At 38.8% G+C, this 22,785-nt stretch overlaps 1 protein-coding gene across 25 annotated transcripts in view; it reads right to left on the reverse strand.

The window, feature by feature from the left end:
• The window catches only part of CELF1 (CUGBP Elav-like family member 1), a 94,793-nt gene that overhangs the window by 10,547 nt on the left and 61,461 nt on the right, over window positions 1–22,785 (reverse strand). For 4 of the 25 annotated variants that reach the window (XM_074274689.1, XM_074274693.1, XM_074274680.1 and 1 more), the window contains 7 exons: window positions 8,280–8,467; window positions 6,827–6,909; window positions 6,374–6,422; window positions 5,800–5,934; window positions 5,429–5,508; window positions 4,931–5,092; window positions 2,824–2,899 (listed from right to left, as the gene is read on the reverse strand). In XM_074274689.1, the coding sequence (XP_074130790.1) occupies window positions 2,824–2,899; window positions 4,931–5,092; window positions 5,429–5,508; window positions 5,800–5,934; window positions 6,374–6,422; window positions 6,827–6,909; window positions 8,280–8,457 (763 nt within the window). In that variant the 5' untranslated portion in view covers window positions 8,458–8,467. Of the gene's footprint in view, window positions 1–2,823; window positions 2,900–4,930; window positions 5,093–5,428; window positions 5,509–5,799; window positions 5,935–6,373; window positions 6,423–6,826; window positions 6,910–8,279; window positions 8,468–8,857; window positions 9,150–20,607; window positions 20,672–22,785 lie in introns of those variants that run through there. The other 21 variants (XM_074274696.1, XM_074274694.1, XM_074274695.1 and 18 more) reach the window with 12 other exon arrangements.

Below are 22,785 nucleotides of genomic sequence, written 5' to 3' on the forward strand. Positions count from 1 at the left end.
ATGAAGATACTTATTGCCTTTCTTCTTCCTCTTTTCCATTTACTTTTGCTGAGCAAAGTATTACTGGCTTTGAATCCATATTGTCTTCTTAAATGTCATTTATCTAAGCTCTCCATTCCTTCCCAATGGTGGGTGCTAAATTCTATGTGATCCTAATTGTGGTTCCTTCCTTTTTGGCTACTTGCAGTCTTCTTTAAACTGATTGATTGTTCTAAATTTTAGCTATAACGTGCCAGGGAATCTTCGTTTTGGAATTTCTTTCAGGAAATAACTGGTGAATTCTATTTCCACTGTGCCCTCTGCTTCTGAGAGATCTGGCAGTTGTCTTTTGTGATTTCTTGAAATGCTACGTTTATGTCTCATCACGGCTTTCAGGTAGTCCTATGATTGTTTGATCTGTTTTTCAGGTCAGTTATTTTTGTCCTGAGATGTCTACGTTTTCTTTTTGTTCTTTTTTTCCCTTCAGTCTTTTGACCTTAATACTTCTAGTCTCAGTAATTCATTAGGCATCTCTTCAGGCCATTTTGATTTTCAAGAAATGATTCCCTTTTAATTCTGCTTTCCATAACTTTAATTTTCTTGGTAAGGATTTTTTCCTAACTTTTCTTCTTTCAGAATTCTAGCTGAATTTGTACCCAAGCAGTGTTTTGTTTTGAGTATTTGCTTGTAGACCTTTTGTAGTCACTCTCTTCTGGGTTTTGCCAAGTATTCCTGTCACCATAACTGTCTTTAAATGGTCAGATTCTGTTTGCTTGCTTATTCTTCTAATATTCTTCTTGACTTTAGATGTTTTATACTAAGACCAGACTCTGTAGGAAATATGTGGGCTGGCACTTCTTTCTCAAAGTACTGAGTATTGGTTATTACAGGATCATAAGAACACCTCAAACTGGAGGTTCTTGTGATATAAGCTTCTGGTGTTCCCAAAGTGTTCTTAAACAGAGCAAAATCTGATCCTACACACTGAATTCAGCCCAGTAGATTGCTGCTAGGCTTGACAGTTTGGAATGCTCTGAAGGCTTCCATTTGAGCTGGGATTTCTACTCTGATTATAACTATGCAGGTTTCAAACCATGCTAGAATTCAAAACAAAAACTACAAGCTACACTGCTGCTCTGCTGGACTCTGAATGTTCTCTTTCCCCCCACCCCCGCTTGGCACACCGAGTCCCCTCTGCACCCTGCACACTTAGGTCCCCCTTTGGGCAGGATCAGGTACTTTATTTCTCCCCATTCTGTGTTCCTGATCTGACTCAGCCCTCAGGGTCCACAGATATCTCATCTCTGTTTCCATATGTCTCCTTGGGCTGGAAGTTTTTCTATATATGAAAGGACAGGAGGAGGGTGGGAGGGAAAAAATGTACTTCTTTCTGTTCAATTGTCATCTTGGGTCCAAGGAAAATATAAATCTGATGGGGATGTGCCAAAGGAAAAATCTGATTATGGTGAATAAATAAGAGGTGACACAGTAGAATGAGAGCTAGGAAGCAAAACTGAGCAAGCTAATAATTTTCTGGCTCAAAATGAACCACCTTTTAACCTGGACATTTTTTTAACTTGGGAAAAAAACAAAGTCTGATTTCTTTTTAATTATTTAGTAGGCTGCTATGTGAGGGTGGGTCATGGAGTTCAAAATCCATTATACAAATTTTGGACTCAGTGGGGTGAAGCTTGTGATGTCAGGAAAGGGTGGGAAATCTCTTGCCTAGGAGATGGCCAAGCAATAACTGGACAGCCACAAGCCAGGCAATATTTACAGAGGAACTCTTCAGTTATAGATTATAATGAATGGCCGCTGAGGTCCCTTCAAACTCTGAAGATCATTTAGAAGAAGAAATTAATTTCTGGACTATTATTTCACGGAATAAAGGAAATGAACATTTATCTGCCGCCACAGCTCCCTGAAGGCACTTGCTTGACACAATCTCCCCTAATGGGGCATGGCTGGGACAGTGTCACGACAAGCCTCTCCTTTAATGTCATAAGACTTTGGGGAGTTATCTCAGGTAGAATGTGGAGGCTTTTTACATTATTAAATGATGAAAATATTTATATGTCTGATTTCTTTTTATTTTATTTTAAGGCACATTCCCTACAGAATTAAAATTTTCAAGGTTAATGCAACTTACATAAGAGATAAAGATGACTGAAAAATCCTTACTCTAGCCAAAAAACATGAAAGGTGATCCCCTGTGACCACAGAATAAAGATGGAGGGCCAGCAAAGACATTTTATTATAGAAATGAATAATTTCTTCAACACTTCTCCAACTTAGATAAAAGGAAAAAACCTCAATCATTTAATATCAACTATTTTGATGCCCTATAAAATTTATGAGGCTAAAATGAGCATGAGATGACAGATTCAGAGCTGGAAGAGACTTTGGGGGCCACCATATCCAACCCCTTGATTTTACAGATGAGGAAATTTGAGGTAGAAGGAAATTGGGTAACATGCCCAGAGTCTAAGGTGAGATATGAATCTACAACTTCCCCCATGTTTTCTCCATGAAAGTTGGGTCTTAGCCTCTTCATGAAGCACTAGGGAATGAAATCATTATCTGAGTCTCTTTCTTCAGCTGGGTGAATCTATTTTAGTTTTAAAATACTGGCAGGTGGAACCCTTTAGTGGGAGATCTAAAATCAGAATACAGTTTTTTCTGATGACTCCAAAGATCCTAATTCTAGTCTAGACTCTGCCCCAGAACAGGAAGTTCCAAGATGAGTTCTCTTTAAGATGACAATCTGATGTGGTTCATCTAATTGATACCCACCACCCAACCTTAATGATGTAGCCGAAGATGATAAATGAAAAGACCACTCACCTCCCATTGGATGGAGGCTGCCCAGGGTGTTGAGGTTCCCAGAAGAGGCAGTCTGCTGAAGGAGCTGCAAATAAAGCTAGACATTACACCAAAAAACAAAACAAGAGTGAGAGTGAGGGCTGGTTCCGCGTCTGGGAGAACTCTACAGCACAGCAAAGCGAGCACACAGGCCCAGGCCCCAGGAGAGAAAGGGAAGGAGTCTCAGAAGCCCCAGACAGCCCAAGAGCGCAGTCCAGCACAGCACGACACGGCGCAGCAAGAGCCCGCAAGGCTCCAACACAACAAGGACACAATCAGAGAGCAGCACAGGAAAGAACAGAAACCTCCTACCTCAGGGACAGGCACTCCTGCACCCAAGTCATTTCCATTTACTTGCCTCCCACCCATCTGGAAAATGTCTTCCCTGCTACTGTCCCTTCATCTTGGCCAGGCTGGCTTGCATCTCAGACAGCCCCCGATTCTGAGTTCCAACACTTCTTGAATGTTTCCTGCCATCACCCTGATTCTCCTTCATGTGAGCTAGACCCTATTCTCTAACTCCACCTCCCCAATCACAAGAACCTTTCCATACAAACCAATCCACACCACAGCTCCCTAGGGATCAAACTCGTTTTCTTGCCTCAAGAGACCCTAAAGCCGAGAAAGCACCTGCCCTCCCCCAGTCATATCTGAGTCCCTTCGTGAAACCAAGCTAATAATGACGCCATCCTCTAGTGCCTGACGACTCTCACTTCTGAACGCACACTATAGCTGGATGTCCACTTACTTCTATCTGCATTTGTGGCACATTTCTTTAGGAATGCTGCAACTTTAATGGAAGAAACCAATTCACACTCGAACCCCACAACCTTTAGAATACAGTGACAGACCCAGGCTGTAGATAATGAGAATACCCTCTAAAGCCTCCTGCCATGTCACTTGCCCAATGCTGAAAGAGAGGTTAAACCTATTTTACAAATGAAAAAGTTCAGACTCAAAGAGTAAACTGGCTCAAGATCATTCAGCTTTTCAGAGTCAGAAGCAGAATTTAAAGCCAGGTCGTCCAGCCATGTGCCAAGCCTTAAAAGTCACCAGGGAACTGCATCAGTGAAGGCATGCCCCACCGTGCTGAAACCTACCCAGCTCTCCAAGGCCACATGCAAGGTCCTAAAGGGTCTTTCACCAAAATCAGGACCGACACGTTACATGACAAACCCTAACAGAACCATTTTAGCCCAAGCTGAGCTGCTTAAACTAATCAAAGTGAGGACACAATCAGATTAAACAATCATCCTGTTAGAGAAAGCATCTTGGATCATAATAAATCTGAGCCTAAATGTACTTAAAACAGGGATAAGCACATGTCATTCTCCCAACCACAGGATTGGGCCCCCCACCCCCACTCCAACAACTCCACTAGACTCACTTCCCTCCAGTTTAGAACTAACCCTGGTGCTTGTTCCCTCTTCCAGCTCTTCCATAGCAAAGAGAAAGAATCTTATTTCCTAGATGCTGTTTTCCCTCTTCCACAGATATTCTAGAAACAGCCCATTTCATGTGGGCAATATTTCTCCTTTCCCCTACTGACTACACCTCTCTGGAAAGCTGGCTCCAAGAGTCACTCCAAGAAACTGGACTTACTACTGAGGTGCTCAATTTGGGTCTGTTCATGCTGACAACATGGGGACAGAAAGATGGAAGGGAAAGTGCAACAAAGGCAGGCACTTCTGATACAACACAGTGTCCCTGGAAGATGCATCTATTGGTTTCCTGTAATAATCATGTCAGCTTCTTGTTATCTTGAGAGAGAACAATTCAGGAAACCTTTGAGGAAACCTCTGCTTCCAGCAGGAAAATATCTATGACTAGGCAGTCCAATAAGAGTACCATGATATTAGAAGAGGAGAGGATAAATGGATTAAGAACTTAGTTTTCTGCCTATCACAGAAGCCTCAGGTGCAATTAGAGAACAGACAAGACAGACAAGACAGACCAACAGACAGACAATTGCCCAGAGTCTCCACTTTGGTGTCTGCCCATTACTGCGCCTGCTTCGCTGGCATCTACTTCACAACCAAGTACCCAGGAGTCCTGCTCCACGGGCAAAGAGCCAGGCGTGAAGACTCACTGCTAAGTACTGGGGTCCCAGAGTGTTCAGCCCAGCGAGGTTCCCCCATACAGATGCAGCACTGATCTGCTGCATCTGCTGTTGCAGCTGCTGGGCCATGCGCTTCTGTTCTTTGTCCTTCTGAGTGTCTGCAAACTTCACCACGATGGGAGAGGAACAGCCCTAAAGAGGCAACCAAGGGAAAAGTAAGAAAAAAATTAGTCTGTTCTCTAATTCTAGTGCCAAATGGGGAAGGAGATGAATTCTCAATAATAAGGGTCAAAGGTGAAGTAGCAGATTTTAGCTTCTGGGACTTCAGAGAAGCCATGAAAACAGGGTGGGAAACTGACATCAAAGAAGAGCCTCAACCGGCCCTGCTTCATGTTGGCAGTCACTCTTGGATGCCACAACCACTTTCCTACTGAAAGCAGAGAGATCAGCCTTGAAAATGGCATTGTGGCCCAATGAATGACAAAGGATCCCCTTATAGGATGTCCTCCTTATCAAAGGGGTCTTTACCTCCATAGTCTGTGCTTGATGCATTGCCTTGATGGCTGTCTGCGCCATGGCTCGTGTTGTAAATGTCACAAATGCACAACCTGGTGGAAGAAGGAATATCCTCAGCCTTCAAAGAGTTCAAAGACTTCTCATGTACAAAACCAAAGAGTTTTGGCTAGATGCTGAAAAGCAAGGTGGTGTGCAGGTCATCTGGATGAAGGCTGAGAACATCAGCTTTAACATACAAGCAAACATACTGTATTAACAAAAGGGTACCCCACATCTTGTCACACCGATTAGTCCTTGCTGTCTACAGATCACTGATTTTATAAACTCAGCTAAAAGGAGGGGAAAAATCACATTTAACATCTCAAGATCTAAAAGATTCATACCTCGGCTCAGACCATCAGGACCTCGTAATATTCTGCACTCTTCAATCTGTCCGAAGGAAGAGAACATGACTCGGATATCATTTTCATTGCACTTCTTGGAAATCATACCAATAAACAGCTTCCTGTCTTCCACTGCTAAGAAACCAAAGTAAAAAAGGCTTCTAAACATTACTTTGAACAAGAAGAAAAGGGTGAAGGTTATCTGTGCTCACTGAGGGCCGAGGAAAGACGTCTTTCACTGGCTCTGGATAGCCACTTGCCTTTTTCCACCTGGCCTCTAATAGTTCAAACTCATTCCCCACCTTTTGTGCTCCAAACCACAAGGCCTACAACCACCAAGATGGAAATTCCACTTAATTCTAACAGTTCTTAAATATATTCAACTTGCTACTAATTCTCTCTCCCTCTTTTTTCTCCCCCACTCGCCAACGCACTTATTTTTATAATACAGGACAATGGAGACAACCCTTTATTTCTTGTCCAACCCACCTGGATCTCTGCAATTCAGAAATTTTGGTAATATTAAAGCCCAGAGAATTGTCCTGATTAGGGGAAAGTTCAGCAATATATTTACCATTGTTTTTTTCACTGTCTGCAGGTTTCATCTGTATAGGATGATGCATCTAAAAAAGAAAAATACCATCACCTTATACTCATGCATTGGCTACATGGGCTATTTAAGTTTGGGCAAAAACTAAATCTCAATATGCATTATAGCACAACACTGCACATACTAAGCATCTCAGGTCCGTGAGTCAAATGGACAAAATACTAACAATACGGGTGTCTTGGGAGCTTCTCTTGATCCATGACAGCAACATTTTAATCCCAACTTAGGGCTCAGAAAACAAATAAAGGGAACATTATTGACAATTTTGTCAAAATCTCTTTCTTAGAGCTCTTTGCAGAATTCCTTGAGAGCCTGCTCCATGGGAAAGGGTATTCAATACCAAACCCAAGAGTTCATCCTACTTGTTAAAAACCATCCTAGATCTTCCTCTAGGAAGAATGGCCACTCTCTTCTTACCCCTGGAAGGATCTTCATATTGTGAAGAGCGTTCTGTGCTTCTAGTGCAGCTTTCCGGGTGTAAAACGTAACAAAACAGCACCCTGTAATCACAAACTTAAATGATTAAGACCATTCTTCTGCAAAAAAGCAATTTTGAGGGAGCTTGGCTTTCAGCTGAAATAATGTCAGAACTGTTGTAAGGAGAACCACTTGCCTGGACATTCAAGATGGAGGAAAAAACAAACAATTCCCAAGATCAATTTGCTCTAACTAAATAAGAAATGAACAAAGTTATATTGAGACTGATATAGTTTCTTATGTCAGTATATGCATTCTTCTGGAATCAAATTGAGCCTATCTGCAAGCTTTTTGAGCATTTAAAAACTTGCAAAGGTCAAATGCCTTTCTTTTTGATTCTATCCTTTAAAAATGTACTGGGTATGGAAAATGTGCTTTGCTCATAGCTGTCATGTATACCTATGTGCTGAACTTCACGTCCCTGCCCAGGGAAAGATACCAACTCTGCCAAGTGGTACTCCTACAAAGGATGACTCCAGAGATGACTTTTATTCCTCTTGCCTTGTGCCCTTTAGACTTCCCTAAATCTCCTCCTGCTTCTTGCCTCTAGGCAGGAAAGGGATCTTCCCCAATAGATTCAGCTTGGGTCCCACTTCCTAGACAAAGCTTTTCTCAAAATTTTCCAGCTAAAAAGGATCCCTCTTTCATTCAAACCATGATCAGATTTATATATATATAAGTTATATCACACTTACTAGACAATTAAGCTCCTTGAGGGCATGGATTATATCCTTTTCAATGGGGGACATGGCAAGACTAATCACAGTAATAATAATAGCAGAAGATAAGAATACTACAAACAACAATGGAATTTCAAAATGTTTTAAGGAAGAAAGGACAGAACAGTTAGATGGGATCTAAGTAGCCACATAGCCCAGATACTACCTAAAAGGAATCCCTACTATGACATACTTGGAATTGTCCATATGATTCATGCCATTATAACCAAAGGGAATCCAAGGTTCGCAGCTGACTAGCCCAGAGACCCACAAATAATAAAGGATGAGGGTCTGCCTGAAGCCATGATGCCTCTGTATACCCACAATGACAAGCACTGTGTTTATTGTACACACAGCAAGGACTTCTATGAATGTCTTCTAAAAGAGCATCAGACATTATCCTTGTTATCCCCAATCATTTACACCTTAAGTGACTTTTATTTTTTTTTCCAAGCCAACAATATGAAGTACTTTCTCTGTGCCAGGCGCCGAACCAAGCAAAGTTTGGTTAAAAGGGCAAACTTTCTTTGATGAGTACAGAAGTGACTGAACAATGAGAAACCATCTATCTAAGATAGACAGCTCAACCAACACAGAAAAATATGTGAGAAGAAAGAATCACACACCAAAAATTACACCTTTTCTCAACAATGAGAAAGAAGCAAAGTCCTCACCTTTGCTCTGGGGAGGGTTCTGGCTCCGATCCCTCAGGACATTGATTTCGTAGACAGCACCATACTGTTCAAATAGTTCCCTCAGATCTTTTTCAGACCAGCTCCTAGGAACCTGACCCACAAACATCTTGATGGCATCCAGGTCAGGTTGGTCCGGGTGATCCAGTGTTCCATTCATTTTCTTTGAGCTGCACAAGATAAAGAACTCCCATTATAGAGGCCAATTATACTCACCCACGGGACTTCTCTTCTAAGCAACTATAGCACCAAAGTGCCTCATCAAGAATGACATCAAGTATTCTAGTAGCTTAATGTACACTTATATACTCCAGAAACCTGGAAAAAATTCTTTACCTAGGGTAAAGGGGAAACATGGGGAGACAAGGAACTCAAAAGGTTCTTCTTGCTAATAACGAACACATCCCCAAGAATTAAGTCAATCATTCAAACAAGCATTTATTAATCACCTACTATGTATGTGCCAAGCACTGTGCTAGGAGCTGGGCATATACAAAAACCAAACCAAACCAAACAAACAAACAAATAAATGAAGCAATCCCTGCTCTCAAGGAGCTTACATTAAGAAGCAAAGGAAGAAGACCAGTCAGGAGCTGTTAGCATCTACTTGGAATTGGAATAATGGAATTAAAGTTGCCAAGAGGACTGAAGTACTATTCCCCCTCATTATCCGCTCCCCCCACCACCACCTCAAGCAGTGCTTGTACAGGGAAAGGAAAGTCTACTTGATAAGCATGTTCTTTTCTTTTGCTAGCCTCCAATCAATTTGTCCTTTTGCTGTCCCTCCCACCATGGCTTTCCCCTTCTGTTGGATCCTGCCATGAAGTCACCATTCTGTGTTTAGGACATCATTGTCTGTTGCCATGGAAATGATAATGCTATTCTCCTAGCCTGAGAATTTCACAGCAGAATCAAAGAGGCAAGCCAACTCCAAATAAGACCATTTTTAAACAAACTTCCAAAATAATTAATAGGCTAATAATGCCATAGAACCAAGAGTAACTAAAAGCCTGGGACCAAAGACAGGTTCTTGACTTCCTCGGCCTAGACTAAGAAGGCACAAGTAAAAATATTGACAAAAGCGATTAATAACAAGTCCAATAATTCTGAGTCTAGGGTTCACAGAGTAGAAGGAAAAAATGTAAAAACTATTCTGATAATTTAGAGCCAAAAAGGGTACACTGGTTATCTAATTAAATCTCATCTTACATAGTTATAAACTGAACATGATAGAGCTGAACAGAGTTGACACATAGGACAAAGGAGCAGGGCTGAAACTCCAATCAGATCCTATCAAATACTTTGTGCTAAAATTCAAGCACATGTACTAACTAGATGTGAACTTCAAACATTACACTCTCTAAAATCCAAACTTGCTTCTCTTTAGGCAGATGCATTAATTTCATCACTTCTCAGTTACCTTGAAATTCAGTATCCCCACTAGGTTGTGATACACTGTTCAACCTAGCTCTGTACTGATGCCATTTCACCAAACTCAAACTCCACGGGGACTTTTGCAGATCATCTTGAGAGAATTATAGGGCAACAAAATTCATCATTTTAAAACTATTATTTGCCTTTCATCTTTATCAGTCTTTCAGGAAATTTTTCTTTTAAGTTCCCTTATAGTTAACAACATTTTAAACCACTTCTTCTACCAACTTATTGAACTGGCCTGAAATCTTCACCAATATACCTGTGATCAGTTCTTTCTCCTTGGTCGTTAACCACACTCTATAATCTTTCTAATGTTTAAAAAAAAACATACATTTTCTCCAATCACCTCTCCTTTGTCTTGTTTTCTTTTAACTTCAATATTTGTTACTTAAAATGAAAATGTTATATGCTTCTACTTCAATTATTTCTCAATTCCATGCACTTTAATATTTGTGATTTCATTGGGCAGCAGTGTTTTCTGGTCACTAAAGATTTTCTAAGTAATTACCTTTAACTCTTAAGGCCAATTAGAAAACATTTAGCACATGAACTGAGAGCTCAAGTCACTGATATCCTGCAGATGTTCAAAGATATTACTGCAATATTGGGTTTTTCACAACCTGCTAATTACTAGTCATCTTCAATTAATATTTCCCCAATTTTTGAATTAGAAACAATCTCAGATCTTTCAGTGCCATCTATTTGGAAAGAGCCCACCTTTTTTTTCTTGAATTTTAAGGCTGAATAAATCAATTACCTCTACAGAAAGTCGATTCTACTTTTAGATAGCTCTGTTAGAAAATTCTTTTGATATTAAATCTTAATTTACTTCTGAACTTATATTCATGGCCTTGGTTTTGTTTCTGAAGCCAATCAGATTCAGTCTAATTCCCCAAGTAAGAAGGATGCACCCCTCTAAAAGGTGTCCAGGTAAACAGCTTTCATTTCTTCAACTGATCATTTTATGGTAAGACATTCAGGGCCTTGTCTCTTCTGGATTCAGACAATTTTCACTTTAAGTAAATTCACATTAGGCAAATCTGACTTTACATTAAGAATTGAAGAAATTTGCATTCCAAAAAAATCATTTATGTTAACTTTACAGTACAATCTGTTCTCTCCCAGCTTCTCTGCTCAGCATTCAATGGCCTTCCATGCCCTCACCAAAAAAAAAACAAAAAACTAACCAAACAAAAAATCCAAACCACCTCCAAAGGAAAGCAGAAGAAAGCAAGTTCAGAGACGGCCACCACTGGATCAGGAACCTGGCCTGAGACCTCTGGCATGGAGAAAGGCCCTTGCCCACCTGTTCAGCTCTGCGTGTCTGCTCTGGTACCACATGTCTATCCCTGGCCTCCTGTACGATGCCTGTCTTTTCTTTTCTGTGTCTGGCCCCCATATGTCAGTCCCTCATGTTCTTTCTCTCAGTTCCGGCCAGAGCCCTACAGAGCCGGTGGCCCCCATGTGCTTCTCCTCCTGCTCCAGATTTTCTCTTCCCAGCTCTTACTTGTCCTTGAACTGTGTGTTAGGCCCTTCCCCCTCAAGCACACAGGCTCCTTCCTGCCCACACACCTCCCTCCTTCCCTTCCCAATGTCCTTGAGCAAATCTGTATTACATAAATGTCACTTTTTATACATAGGGCCTGTAAAGTGGTCCACTTTTTTTTTTTTTTTTTTAAAATGATGACTGGTCTGTATTATTGTGCTTATCAATGATATTCCTAAGCTGTGGCATTCAAAAGCAAACTTAATACTACATATTTGGCCTAAGATAGAATGCCAAAAAGTTACTTCTTTATTCCTGGACACTATGCTTCTCCTAATACAACCTAAAATATCATTCATTAGCTTTTATTTAAACCACATCACATTGCTGACCCACAAAGTCCAAGTCCAGTAAAACAACCCGGTCTTTTCCAAATCACTATTTTACTATGTCTTCTCTCTCCCTCCCTTGTACTTATGAAATAAAGTTTCTGAATACAAATCTAAGACTTCATATTTATCCTATCCAATCTCATGTTATTGCATTTGGCTCAGTTTCAAGATTTTTTTGGCTCCTAGGATTGAAAACATAATGGATTTTTGATCCTTACAAGGTGTTAGGTAACTCATTCAGTTCTTTCATCTACAGATTTGGTAAGTAAACCATCCATAGTTTTACTTAAGTAACTCACAAAAACATTAAATAGCACATAATCAAGCACACATCATTTGGGAATACCTCATTTGAGACCTTCTGGCAAGCTGACATTTAACTACTGACAACCTGAATTTGTTTATTCAACCATCTATTGAATTTATCTAACTAATACTCAATATTTTGCTGTTTTAATTAAAGGCTTTGTCAAGTGCATTTCTAAGATCAAAGTAAACTCTCTCTACTATTCCCCAAATGTATCAAGTTTAGTCACCCTGTCAATAAAAGATATTAAGTCAATATGATGTAACCTGGCTCTACATGTTCTACACTTCCATTTAAAAATGTCTGTGCCTGGCATATAGGAGGCACTCACAATATAAATGCATGTTGACAAACCAACAGCCATGTTTTTAATTATATATTTTAGAATTCTGCCAGGTAGTACAATCAAGGAAGCTGGCTAACAGCTTACTGAGTTTATTCTTGTCATGAGAGTGAGACAATTCCCTCCCCATAATCTTCTCTTGTTATCTGACCCTATTTACAGAAACATATATTAAAAGGTATTCCTGAAACACAAACCCTTATCTTACATAGCTGCTCAAAATACCTGCTGTCCTGGTCTGGATTTTAACTTTAAAATTTTCCTTAATAATTAATCTTCCCCATTTGTTAAAAGTTTAAAATGCCATAGATTTTAATTTATTTAATTCTATACATGATTTAAAAAAAAAAAAAAAAAAAAAAGCTTTGGATAATGGAGTCCTAAGCTATATCATATGAGAATGTCACTGTGTGAAAAAAGGTTTATGATTAGTCAAACAATGTACTTGACTACACAATTCTCAGAGCAAGAAAAAGAGGGATTTTATTCTTTGAAAATAAGTGACTCCCCTTTCTGATAACTCATCCTGAAACAACTTTTATTCCCCATGCTTAAATATAACAAAAGAGTAAATTATGGCCATATTCCTTTCAATTAATGTAGCTGAAATATTTCAAAGAAAAGTGACCAATTAATTAAATTTCAAAGAACAAAGATTTAACTAAGGCCCAACTTGGGCTTCTAGAACCAAATTGTGTGCATGAATGGCACTGTTTTTGTTTGTAAAAAGAAAGGAAAGAGAAGCAAAGAAAGAAAATATCAATGAAAAAGTTAAAATATATGTAGAGAAAACAGAAGGAAGTTGAGGTTTTTTCCTATCATGCCTTAAAAATAAAATTTAGCTTCAGCATGCACTCAAACTACTTTCTCACCTTGCAAAACTTTGCTCATGGTTTCCTCAATAAAAGAAAGGTAATCATCTCCTAGTTCATGGGTTCTCAACATGGATTATCCCCCCAAAAGCTGGTGTTATTCTCCCACTGCAGAATCACTCTTAAAAAAGTCACACTGGACTTCACTTCTTTCCCACACCTCATCCTGCAACCTTCCTCTATGCTTGGGACCTTCTTGAAACTGGATTTTTCTTCTGGTAAGGCACACCCACTTGACCCCACCAAGAGATCCTAAGGTTCCATTGTGACCTTCGTTCCTGGCCCCCTGCACCAGATTCTTATATTCCCTTCCACTCGCATTCCTTCACCCATCAGTTTTTTCTAGTACATCATTCTTTCACTGGCTATACTTCCATGCCTGTCTTGAAATCTTGGGGAACTAATTCAACTCAAGTGGTTGCTCCTCCTTGCTCTTCCTGATCACAGCTAGCCTAAAGCCAACTTTGAATAACTTATCATCTATCTTTTTTGCTCTTGGTCACATGCTACTGATTGGAGCCAGATAGCATCACAAAATAGTACCAAATGGGTACATTACAAATTTGTGTTACATAATCTCTACTGGGCAAGAAAATCTTTTTATAACTCTGATTCACTCTCCCACTCACCACAGGAGCTATTCCAAACATCTTCATAAATCCTCAAGTCTCCCATGGCATCTCCCTCTTACTCTCAGGAAAGCACTTTTCTTCATAGTTCCGCGAAAAAATGAAGACCAATCACTGACATATCCCTTTTCCTTCTTTTATTCCATATGACTCAGATCTCTTTCACCCATTTCAACTGAAGAGGTGTCCAGTCTCCTCGTGAAGAACACCTTATTCCAAGCACCTTGGATTCCATTCTACCCAATCTATTCCAGCCCTCTATCATCACCACTTTTCACTAAGCTCTGGCCTTTTCCTGTGGCCTATGAACATACCCATTCTTCCCCATTCTTAAAAACTCTTATCTAATCTGATGATCCCTTCAGTTTATTCTAGATTTCTTTTCTCTTTTAAATACAAGCCCCTTAAGAAAACTTCTCTTTAATTACTGCCTCCACTTCCTTTCCCAGCACTCTACTCTCTTGTAATCTGGCTTCCATCTAGCCTCATCATCTCACTGAAACTTCTCCCTGCCAAGATATCAATGACCTCTTAGCTGCCAAATCCAAGGGTCATTTCTCAGCTTCCTATCCTGCTTTCCCTCTCTGCAGAGTCTGACACTGTTGATCACTTTGTTTCAACTGTTCTCACTACATTTTCCAAGTTATTTCTTTGTCCTGCAGCAGACTAGCAGTCTTGCTATTCCTCATTCTCCTATGCATTCTCCTCTTCATCATTAATGTACCCCAAGACTTTGTCTTTGTCTTCTTTCTAAATACTATTATTCTTAGGTATTCAAAGATCATCTTTATGCAGATGATTTCTAGGATCTATTATAACCTGTCTCCCGACCTCTAGCAGTCTAGCATCTCTAAATGTCTACTGTACTTCTTGAACCTTATGTCCCTAACAGACCTTAAAACTTTTCCAAAACTAAACTCATTCTTTCTCAAACCCTCCCTTCTAAATTTTCCTATTACCATAAAGAGCACTAACCATCCCAGTTACCCAGCCTCATAACTTGTCACCCTTTCTTCTCATCACTACTCTCTCTTCTCATTAACCAATCTGTTGCCAAGACCTATTGATTCCACTTTCACCCTATTTCTTGCTTTCTCTCCCTGATACGCCTACCACACAGGTGTAGGACTGCCTGCCCTCAACAGCTCAAGCCTGGACTACTCCAATCTATATCCAGCCATCTGGACGATGTTCCTGCCTCATCTTTCCTCATTCCAATCAATCCTCCATGAACTGCCAAGTAATCCTCCTAAAAAACAAATTTGATAATGCAGCCTCCTAACTTAGTCAACTCCATTGGTTCACTATTACTTCCAGTCAGTCAATTGTTATTTATTATATACCCATGTACCAGTGCTGGGGATACTAAGAAAATAAAAATAGTCCCTACTCTCAAGGAGCTCACAGTCCACTGTGGGAGGAAACATGCAAACAGCTGTGCGCAAACAAGATATATACTGATTAAACTGAAAAAGAAATGAGAAAGTTCTAGTATTAAGGAAGACCAAAAAGGCAGAAGGTAGGACTCTAGGTGGATTTGAAGGAAGTCAGAAGGAGGAGATGAGGAAAGAGATATTTCCAGGCATATAATAACATCAAGTAAGAAGATGGAGTGTCTTCTGTGAGCAAAAGTAGGAAGTACACGTGCATGCAAATGTATGTGACAGACAGATAGATATGGTCAAACCAGCTAAGATGAGGATGGACTAGAGTGGAGAAAGATTTGAGACAGGAATACTGATGAGCAGACTACAACAGTCAAGCATCTGGATGAATCTGGACCTGTACCACTGTGGTGGCAAGTGTCAGGATATAAAATAATTTACTCTCTGGTGCAGTATCAATATGCCTAATTTGTAAACAAGGGAATACTTTTCACACTATATGTACTGGGAGTAAAGAAAAGGACAGGAAGAAAGAAGGGGGAAAATAAGAAACATTCAAGAAAAAATATTAAAAATCTTCTAGCTTTTGTTATTGTTTTGTATGATTTTATTCAAAGTTCTCAGAAATAGTTCACTTTTTCTTTCCCAGAGTCTAGTCTAAAAGCTTCCTTGGGTTTGTTTTGCCCAGATTTCAAAAAGACTAGCACTGGCCCAAACCATGCAAAGACAAGCAACTGCCTTGAAATTCTTTTAATTTTTTTATAAGAGTTTTCTCTTCTCATAGATATTTCTGATGAGTTGGATGCGAACCTGAGTTCTTTAGGATGGCTACCTCCTTCTTAGGGGCAGATGGTTTCCTTGAGAAGAGGATTAGTTCAAAATACTATTCTTTCAGCCAATGCACATTTGTCTGGAGAGACTCTGTAGACTTATTTTGGCGATGAGGGTCCAGGAATATCAATAGTCCATGCCATTTTTGTGTGGATACTAGCCATCCCCATATGTCTTTCAAGTTGAATCCTTTACTAGGACATACTTTCATGTGGTTCTGTACAGTAGGAAACTTCACAACTGTTCAGAAAAAATGAGATGCAGGATGAGGAGCATTTCGACAGGTTTTTGCTTGATGGGCCTTTTGTCTTTCCATCTCCCTGGCTGGCTAGAAGAACAATGTGGAAACTCATCTTTTCCAGTCTTTTGAGAAAATGAGGCTTTAGACTCATGTCATTTTGGCTGGATGCCATGGCTGCTTAGAGGCCTCCTCAGAAGCACCACAGCCAAGTGGAAGGCTATTTGACTTCTAAAGCCTTTTCCAATCCTGTCTTTTCTTTTTATTTATCTTCATAGGTTTGTCCCCCCACACATACTTAACAGTATTTTACTTTTCTAATTACATATAAAAATTATTTTCCTAAAAGAGCTAGGGAAAAGGAACTGTACTTTCCTTGCATCTCTCTTCTTCCATCCCTCCCCAAGTTAGCAAGTTATCTAATATCGGTTATATATGTACAATCATTTTAAACATATTTCCATATTAGTCATGTTGTGAAAGAAAAAACAACAACAAAAAAGTAAAAGTAAAAATAGTATGCTTCAATTTGCATCCATCCTCCATGCATCTTTCTCTGGATGTAGTTGGCATTTCCAATTCCAAGACTAATGGAATTGTTTTGGACCACTATATTGCTAAGAGCAAGTCTATCATAGTTGACTATCACACGGTCTTGCTATTACTGTGTACAATGTTTTTCTAATTTTGCTCACTTCACTCAGCATCAGTCCATGTAAATCATTCCAGGCTTTCCTGAAACCTGTTTGCTCATCATTTCTTACAGAACAACAGTATTCTATTATATTTATATACCACAACTTATTCAGCTATTCCCTAATTAAAGGACATCAATTCAATTTCTAGTTCCTTAATAACTCAAAAAGAGTGGCTACAAACATTTTGCACAAAGATTTTCTTCCCTTTATTACAATCTCTTTGGGATACAGACCCAGTAGTGAGGGGTACTGCTGGATTAAAGGTACACATAGTTATGACTTTTTATAGCCATATATATAACTCAATATTCTGAAAGAACTGCATAAATTACTCTGTTTTCAGTAATTAAGGGCTTAGGGAGAGAAAACCTACAAAATTGGGCAGCTTCAAAGCATTGAGATCTTCTGAGATCACAACTGTTATCCAATGCCAAAAATTTATCTCCTCACTTTGGGTTATCAGCACATTATAGAGAAATATCATCTAGTTTTTATCCAAATCATCATTATCACATACGCTGCCAGGTTAAATGCAGTCCCTGGTGGCATTTCTTTGGAAATCTTATTCTTCTCATGGACAAGCTATTTAAAACTCCAAGTCCATTAATTTGCTATTCCCATCAGTTTATCTCCATTTAGTTTTCCACAGTTAAATAAGTGATTCTGTGGAATGCTCTGTTAAAATTTAGGTAAACTTAGCATAACAATTTATACAATGACTATGATGTTATATGACTATGAAAATAACTGAAAAGCTAAGAAATCTGATCAGTGAAAAATGAACTGGCCAACCATGACTCCAGAAAACTATTAGCTTAGACAAAAATAAACCCTTTATATGATTATACTTATTTGCTACAGGGAAAGATGAAGAGAAGAAGAGATAGAGAAAAATGATATATTGATAAAAAAAAATTAAAGAAGGCTTAATGAAAAAACAAAAAATAAACAGAAACAGAAGAAAGTTCAAAATAGGACAAAGATGAGCAAGAATGCTAATATGATTATCTTTAATAAAATTCTTTTGAAAAAACCAAGCTGTACTTGGTAGAGATTCATTGTTTCATACACAATGTTCTTTATGTTCTTAGCATGCAACAGATAATGTAAGAAAATAATTGTAATAAAAATATTTTTTAAAAAATCAAGATAAATTGTATCTATCATATAGTCAATCATGTTCCAAATTATTTAACTGATATATTGTATCTTAAAAAACAATTGTGTACACAAAAACAGGGTGTAAGAAAAATCACAAGACACTTTTCCCAATATACATCTCTTCTTATTCACATTCAACTTTCTGGTTATAACCACATTCCTATTGAGACAACATATCCCAGAAGATTACAAGATCAGATTTAGTCATAGAAGAAGTGCAAAGTAGAAGATCAGGTTTAAAAAAAGTCATTGATCTACCTAAGGTCATACAGAGTCAGCAGTGACATCTTTTCACTGAACCACAATAAAAACAAGAATAACTGGTCATCAAACCTAGCACAAATTGGCAAAAGTAGAAACAACTGATACTGAAAAGGCTGCAGAAAGAGATGTACCTAAAAAAACATTAGTGTAGGAACTGTGAACTGATCCAACCATTCTGGAAATTATGCTGGGAAATGAAATTGACTAAAATGTCCTTAACTCTTTAACTAGAGATCCTACTGCTAGATCTAGATTTGAAGGAGGGCATTGAAAGATCAAATATATGCCAAATGATTCATAACTGCACTTATAACTCTGACTCTGGATAAGAGATTTTTAAAAAATGGTTTTACTGAATACAAAAATGATATTTCTCCATTAATTTTTTCCTAAATATTATTTGCGTTAGATAGAAATGCTAATGATTTGTCAACTTACTTCCCACAATTGTGAGGAAGCTATTATCTTGATGATATTGTTACTACACAATAGCATCTAATAAGAGTAGACAACATTTCCCTATTTAAAAGGCATTAGATACAATGCTCAATTTAAATTGGAAAGTTTTGGTTACAAATAAAAATGTATCAATTCCAATAATAAGTATTACAAAAGCCTTACAATAATTTGAATGATTTGTTTATAGCGATAGAAACTTAAGCAGCAATTTATTGGTAGAAGGAATTGTACAATCACTCATTCCCTGAATATACAATTTGTCATATTATAGTCACTAGAACAGTAAGTGAGAGGGTTAAGTATTTAAGACTTCTTTACCATCGTAGCATTAGGATGTGTTAAAGATAGGACTTGACTCCAGGTTTTCCTGACTTTTTAAAGATAAGCTCCATTCACCATATCACCATGCCTATCTATGATATGACTATACCAATGGTATTCCCAATATTGAATTACCTTGGTGTATTTTGTGTAAATGTCACTTGATCAAAAAAAAAAAAAAATCAATATGGTAAAATAAAAAGAGAACTGGTTCAAATTCTATTTCTAACACTTAAAAGCTCTAGGAACCTGTGCTTATCATTTAGCCTCCTGGGCCCCGTGTTTTTATCTTTTTTTAATTTTTTACCATCAAAAGGCTGCTGAGATTTGAGGGTCAGCTTGAATAGGAAAGCCTTATTAGCAGGAGGTAGGACAGAGTAGTCCTATCTGCCAAGTTTCCCCTTCTATCACACTATCATTCCAGGCCACAAAGTCCCAAGTGAAGATTGGGGGGTATAAACCTCAAACACCACCTTGATAACATACAGGCCTCAGCTCCACATGTATTTCATCACTTATTCAGGGATTGATAATCAAATTGACATGATTATTACTGCTATTATGATGAAGGCAATGACTTTTTAAGTTCACTCTTGGTTTGCTCAGCCCTATCTGCCCCGTATGGTCTTGTCCCACTCTACCTCTGCCCTTCCACATAGCCTACTGACCTGGAGGCAGACTGGCACTCAACTGTCTATCATATTCAATCCAAGTCCTCTGTCAGGCCCTAGCAATCATTTTTTACAGATTAGTTGTCTCTCTTTGTACATGCTGATGAACTATAGCACAGCACAGTGAACAGAGTTGGCCTCAGACCAATAAAACCTGGGCTTGAGTACCTACTGCTTCTCATGTCTGTCAGCCAGATCACTCAATGCAAGTCACTCCAGCGTAGACCTCTCTAAAATAAGCAGTCAGAGAAGAGGTGGCAAGCTACCTTGGTGGAAAAGTATCTTCAACTGGAAATAATCTACACTAATGAAACCAGAGTCAATGCCCTTTCTCTACACATATGTGCTTATTCTCCCTTTCCCCAAAAGAATGTATCCTCTTTTAAAAAGTTGCAATTATTTCCTTTTTGTCTCTTTGCTTTAACCTGATCTCTTTGGGAAGAGCTGGGGAAAATTCAGTTCACAAAAAATGATAAAGTGATCTCTCCATTTTCTGATAAGTTTATACAAGGTGATTACTCTTTGAATATTAATAAAATTCATAGGGCATACTTGACCCTTAAAACTTTACATGTCAGTTTCTTTTAGTGACTTGTTAAAAGTTTTTCTTTCTGACCCTAGTTTACTTATTTTGGTTATTTCCTGCCTTGCCAATTTAACCAATCTGCCCAAAATCATTTGTATCAGCCTTAGTCCTCACATCAAAAAGGTGGGATTAACTCACACAGCAAATGATTTCAGAATGAGTGGATATTGGTATGTAAATGAAATGGAGTAATATTGCACCATAAAAATGACAAATATGGGAAGACTTACATGAAGTAATGCAGCATGAAGAAAGCAGAAACAAAACAACATACAAACTGACTAAAACTATGTAAAAATGACAGCTGCAACAAAATCTGAAAAAAATGTACAAAAGAAAAATGTTTAGAAGACATGGAATTAGAAGTAATTTTATTACAATTCTGGTCAAATGAATATACTTTGAAAGTTTATAATTTCCTGGTAATCTTTTGTTTCTCTCCTCTCCGCCTCCCCCCTGCCCCAACCCGGGGAAAGAGGGGTTAGGGTAATAGAAGGGCATCTGCTTGTTGGCGTGTAGAATTATACTGATTGATGGTTAAACATCTAATGCAACATTCTAGTTTAAAAATCCCAAGTGCGAGTCCCCCTCATGCTCACCCCTCTTCTTCCCCCCCCCCCAGAGAATATGCTCTAAGCCTCAGAAATGAAGCACCTACCCTCTTTTTTGAGGTGACTAGTGGATCAAAATCATAGAGACCAACAGGACTTTGAGCTGGAATGAATTGGCAAAGTATGATGGATAACCATGGGGTACGGGATATGAAGGGATGGGCATACCAAGAGCTAGGGAAAAGGAATTGTACTAGCATAGGGCCGCACTTCTTTCTAGGACAGAGGGAGCTTAGAAACCATCTAGTCTAAGCTTTCCATTTGAAAAGTGAGGCCCTCATGCTCCAGGAGGGATCACACTCTTTTGAGTTCTGATCCAGGACCCTCCTGGCTTCAAGCCTACCATTCTCTCCACTGCACCACCCTCACTACCATGATGTGAGGAAAGGCAGCAGTCATTACTCTCCCCAAATATGAGAAATTAGACAGGTTTTTGTAAAAGACATCAAGTACCACTGGCTCTGAGACAAAATAGGAAAAGCTGGCACAGAAAGGTGCTACTGTATCTTTCCAATATGCTTTGTGTTTGTTTGGGTTTTTGTTTTTGTTTTGTTTTGTTTTTTTTTTGGTTCTTTTTCCCTCTTTTCCCGACTTTCTTCTCAGGTCTTTTCCCATTTTCTTCTTTCCCCTCCCTCCCTTTGTTTAGCTTGATAACAATAATCCAATAACTACGGTTCAGAACTTTATAAAGGTTTCCACTAAATCTGTTTACAGACCCTCACAGAATCTTCTGTCATATTAGCCATTAGGTGGCGCAATAGGTAGAAGGCTGAATAGAGTCAGGAGTTAGTTTCCTCTGTAAAATGGAGATAACAATAGCTATTTGTATCCTAAAGTTGTTGTAAGGATCAAATGAAAAATATTTGTAGAGCACTTCCCCCAGTACCGGGCACAGAGTAGGCACTTAATAAATGCTCTTTCCTTCCCTTACAGAGAAGGCCTATGTATTCACTGTCCTAGGGAACTCCAGTGTAGACCTGCTCCACCAATCTGCAAATTCACATCTTAAAGAACTGTCCATGGTAAATGGAGTCACACAGCCAGTGTGTGTGTCAAAAGCACTTCGTGTTGTTCTTCAATCATGTCCTACTCTTCGTGACCCCATTTCAGGTATTCTGGTGGAGATGCTGGAGTGCTTGACCATTTTTTCCCTCAGTTCACTTTAGAGATGAGGAAACTGAGGTCAATAGGGTTAAGTGACTAGCTCAGGATCACACAGCTAGTGAGTGGGGCTGGATTTGAACTCTTCTTGACTCCAGGTCCAGCACTGTACACTTCATATGCCATGTGGATTTTAGAGATATTTCAGAATGAAAACAGAAAAACGAATCTAGAGCCTATCAAACAGCTGTTATCCCTTTCAACTGCCAGTAACAAAAAAAAAAAAAAAAGAATGAGTAAATTATATGGAAAGTGATTTGGTGAAGCTATGAAGGTATTTCAGTGAGGTGTTTAGACAAATAAGATTATCAAAGGAAAATGTATTGGTTTAGCATGAATGATTTTTATTATTTAACCATTCTCCAAGAAGGCAGATTGATAGATTAGAGAACACTTTAGATCACTTCTATGAAAATGCTCTATTAGAACAGGATTCCATAGAACACAAAATATCTAATATTTTAACCTAGAACTGGCCTTAGAGACCACCTAAGCAGAGGTCAAAAGATGCTCAGAAGCCAGCTGGTCCCAATAATGAAGATGCTTTTTTTTTTTTTTTTTGGGTGGGGGGGGCAATAGCCTCAACCCAAAATCAGCTTGCCCTCTGGAAGGAAAGTACAGTAGAAGTGTATTTAC

The sequence above is a fragment of the Sminthopsis crassicaudata genome, chromosome 6 (genome assembly GCF_048593235.1).
Source record: "Sminthopsis crassicaudata isolate SCR6 chromosome 6, ASM4859323v1, whole genome shotgun sequence".
Classification (NCBI taxonomy): domain Eukaryota; kingdom Metazoa; phylum Chordata; class Mammalia; order Dasyuromorphia; family Dasyuridae; genus Sminthopsis; species Sminthopsis crassicaudata.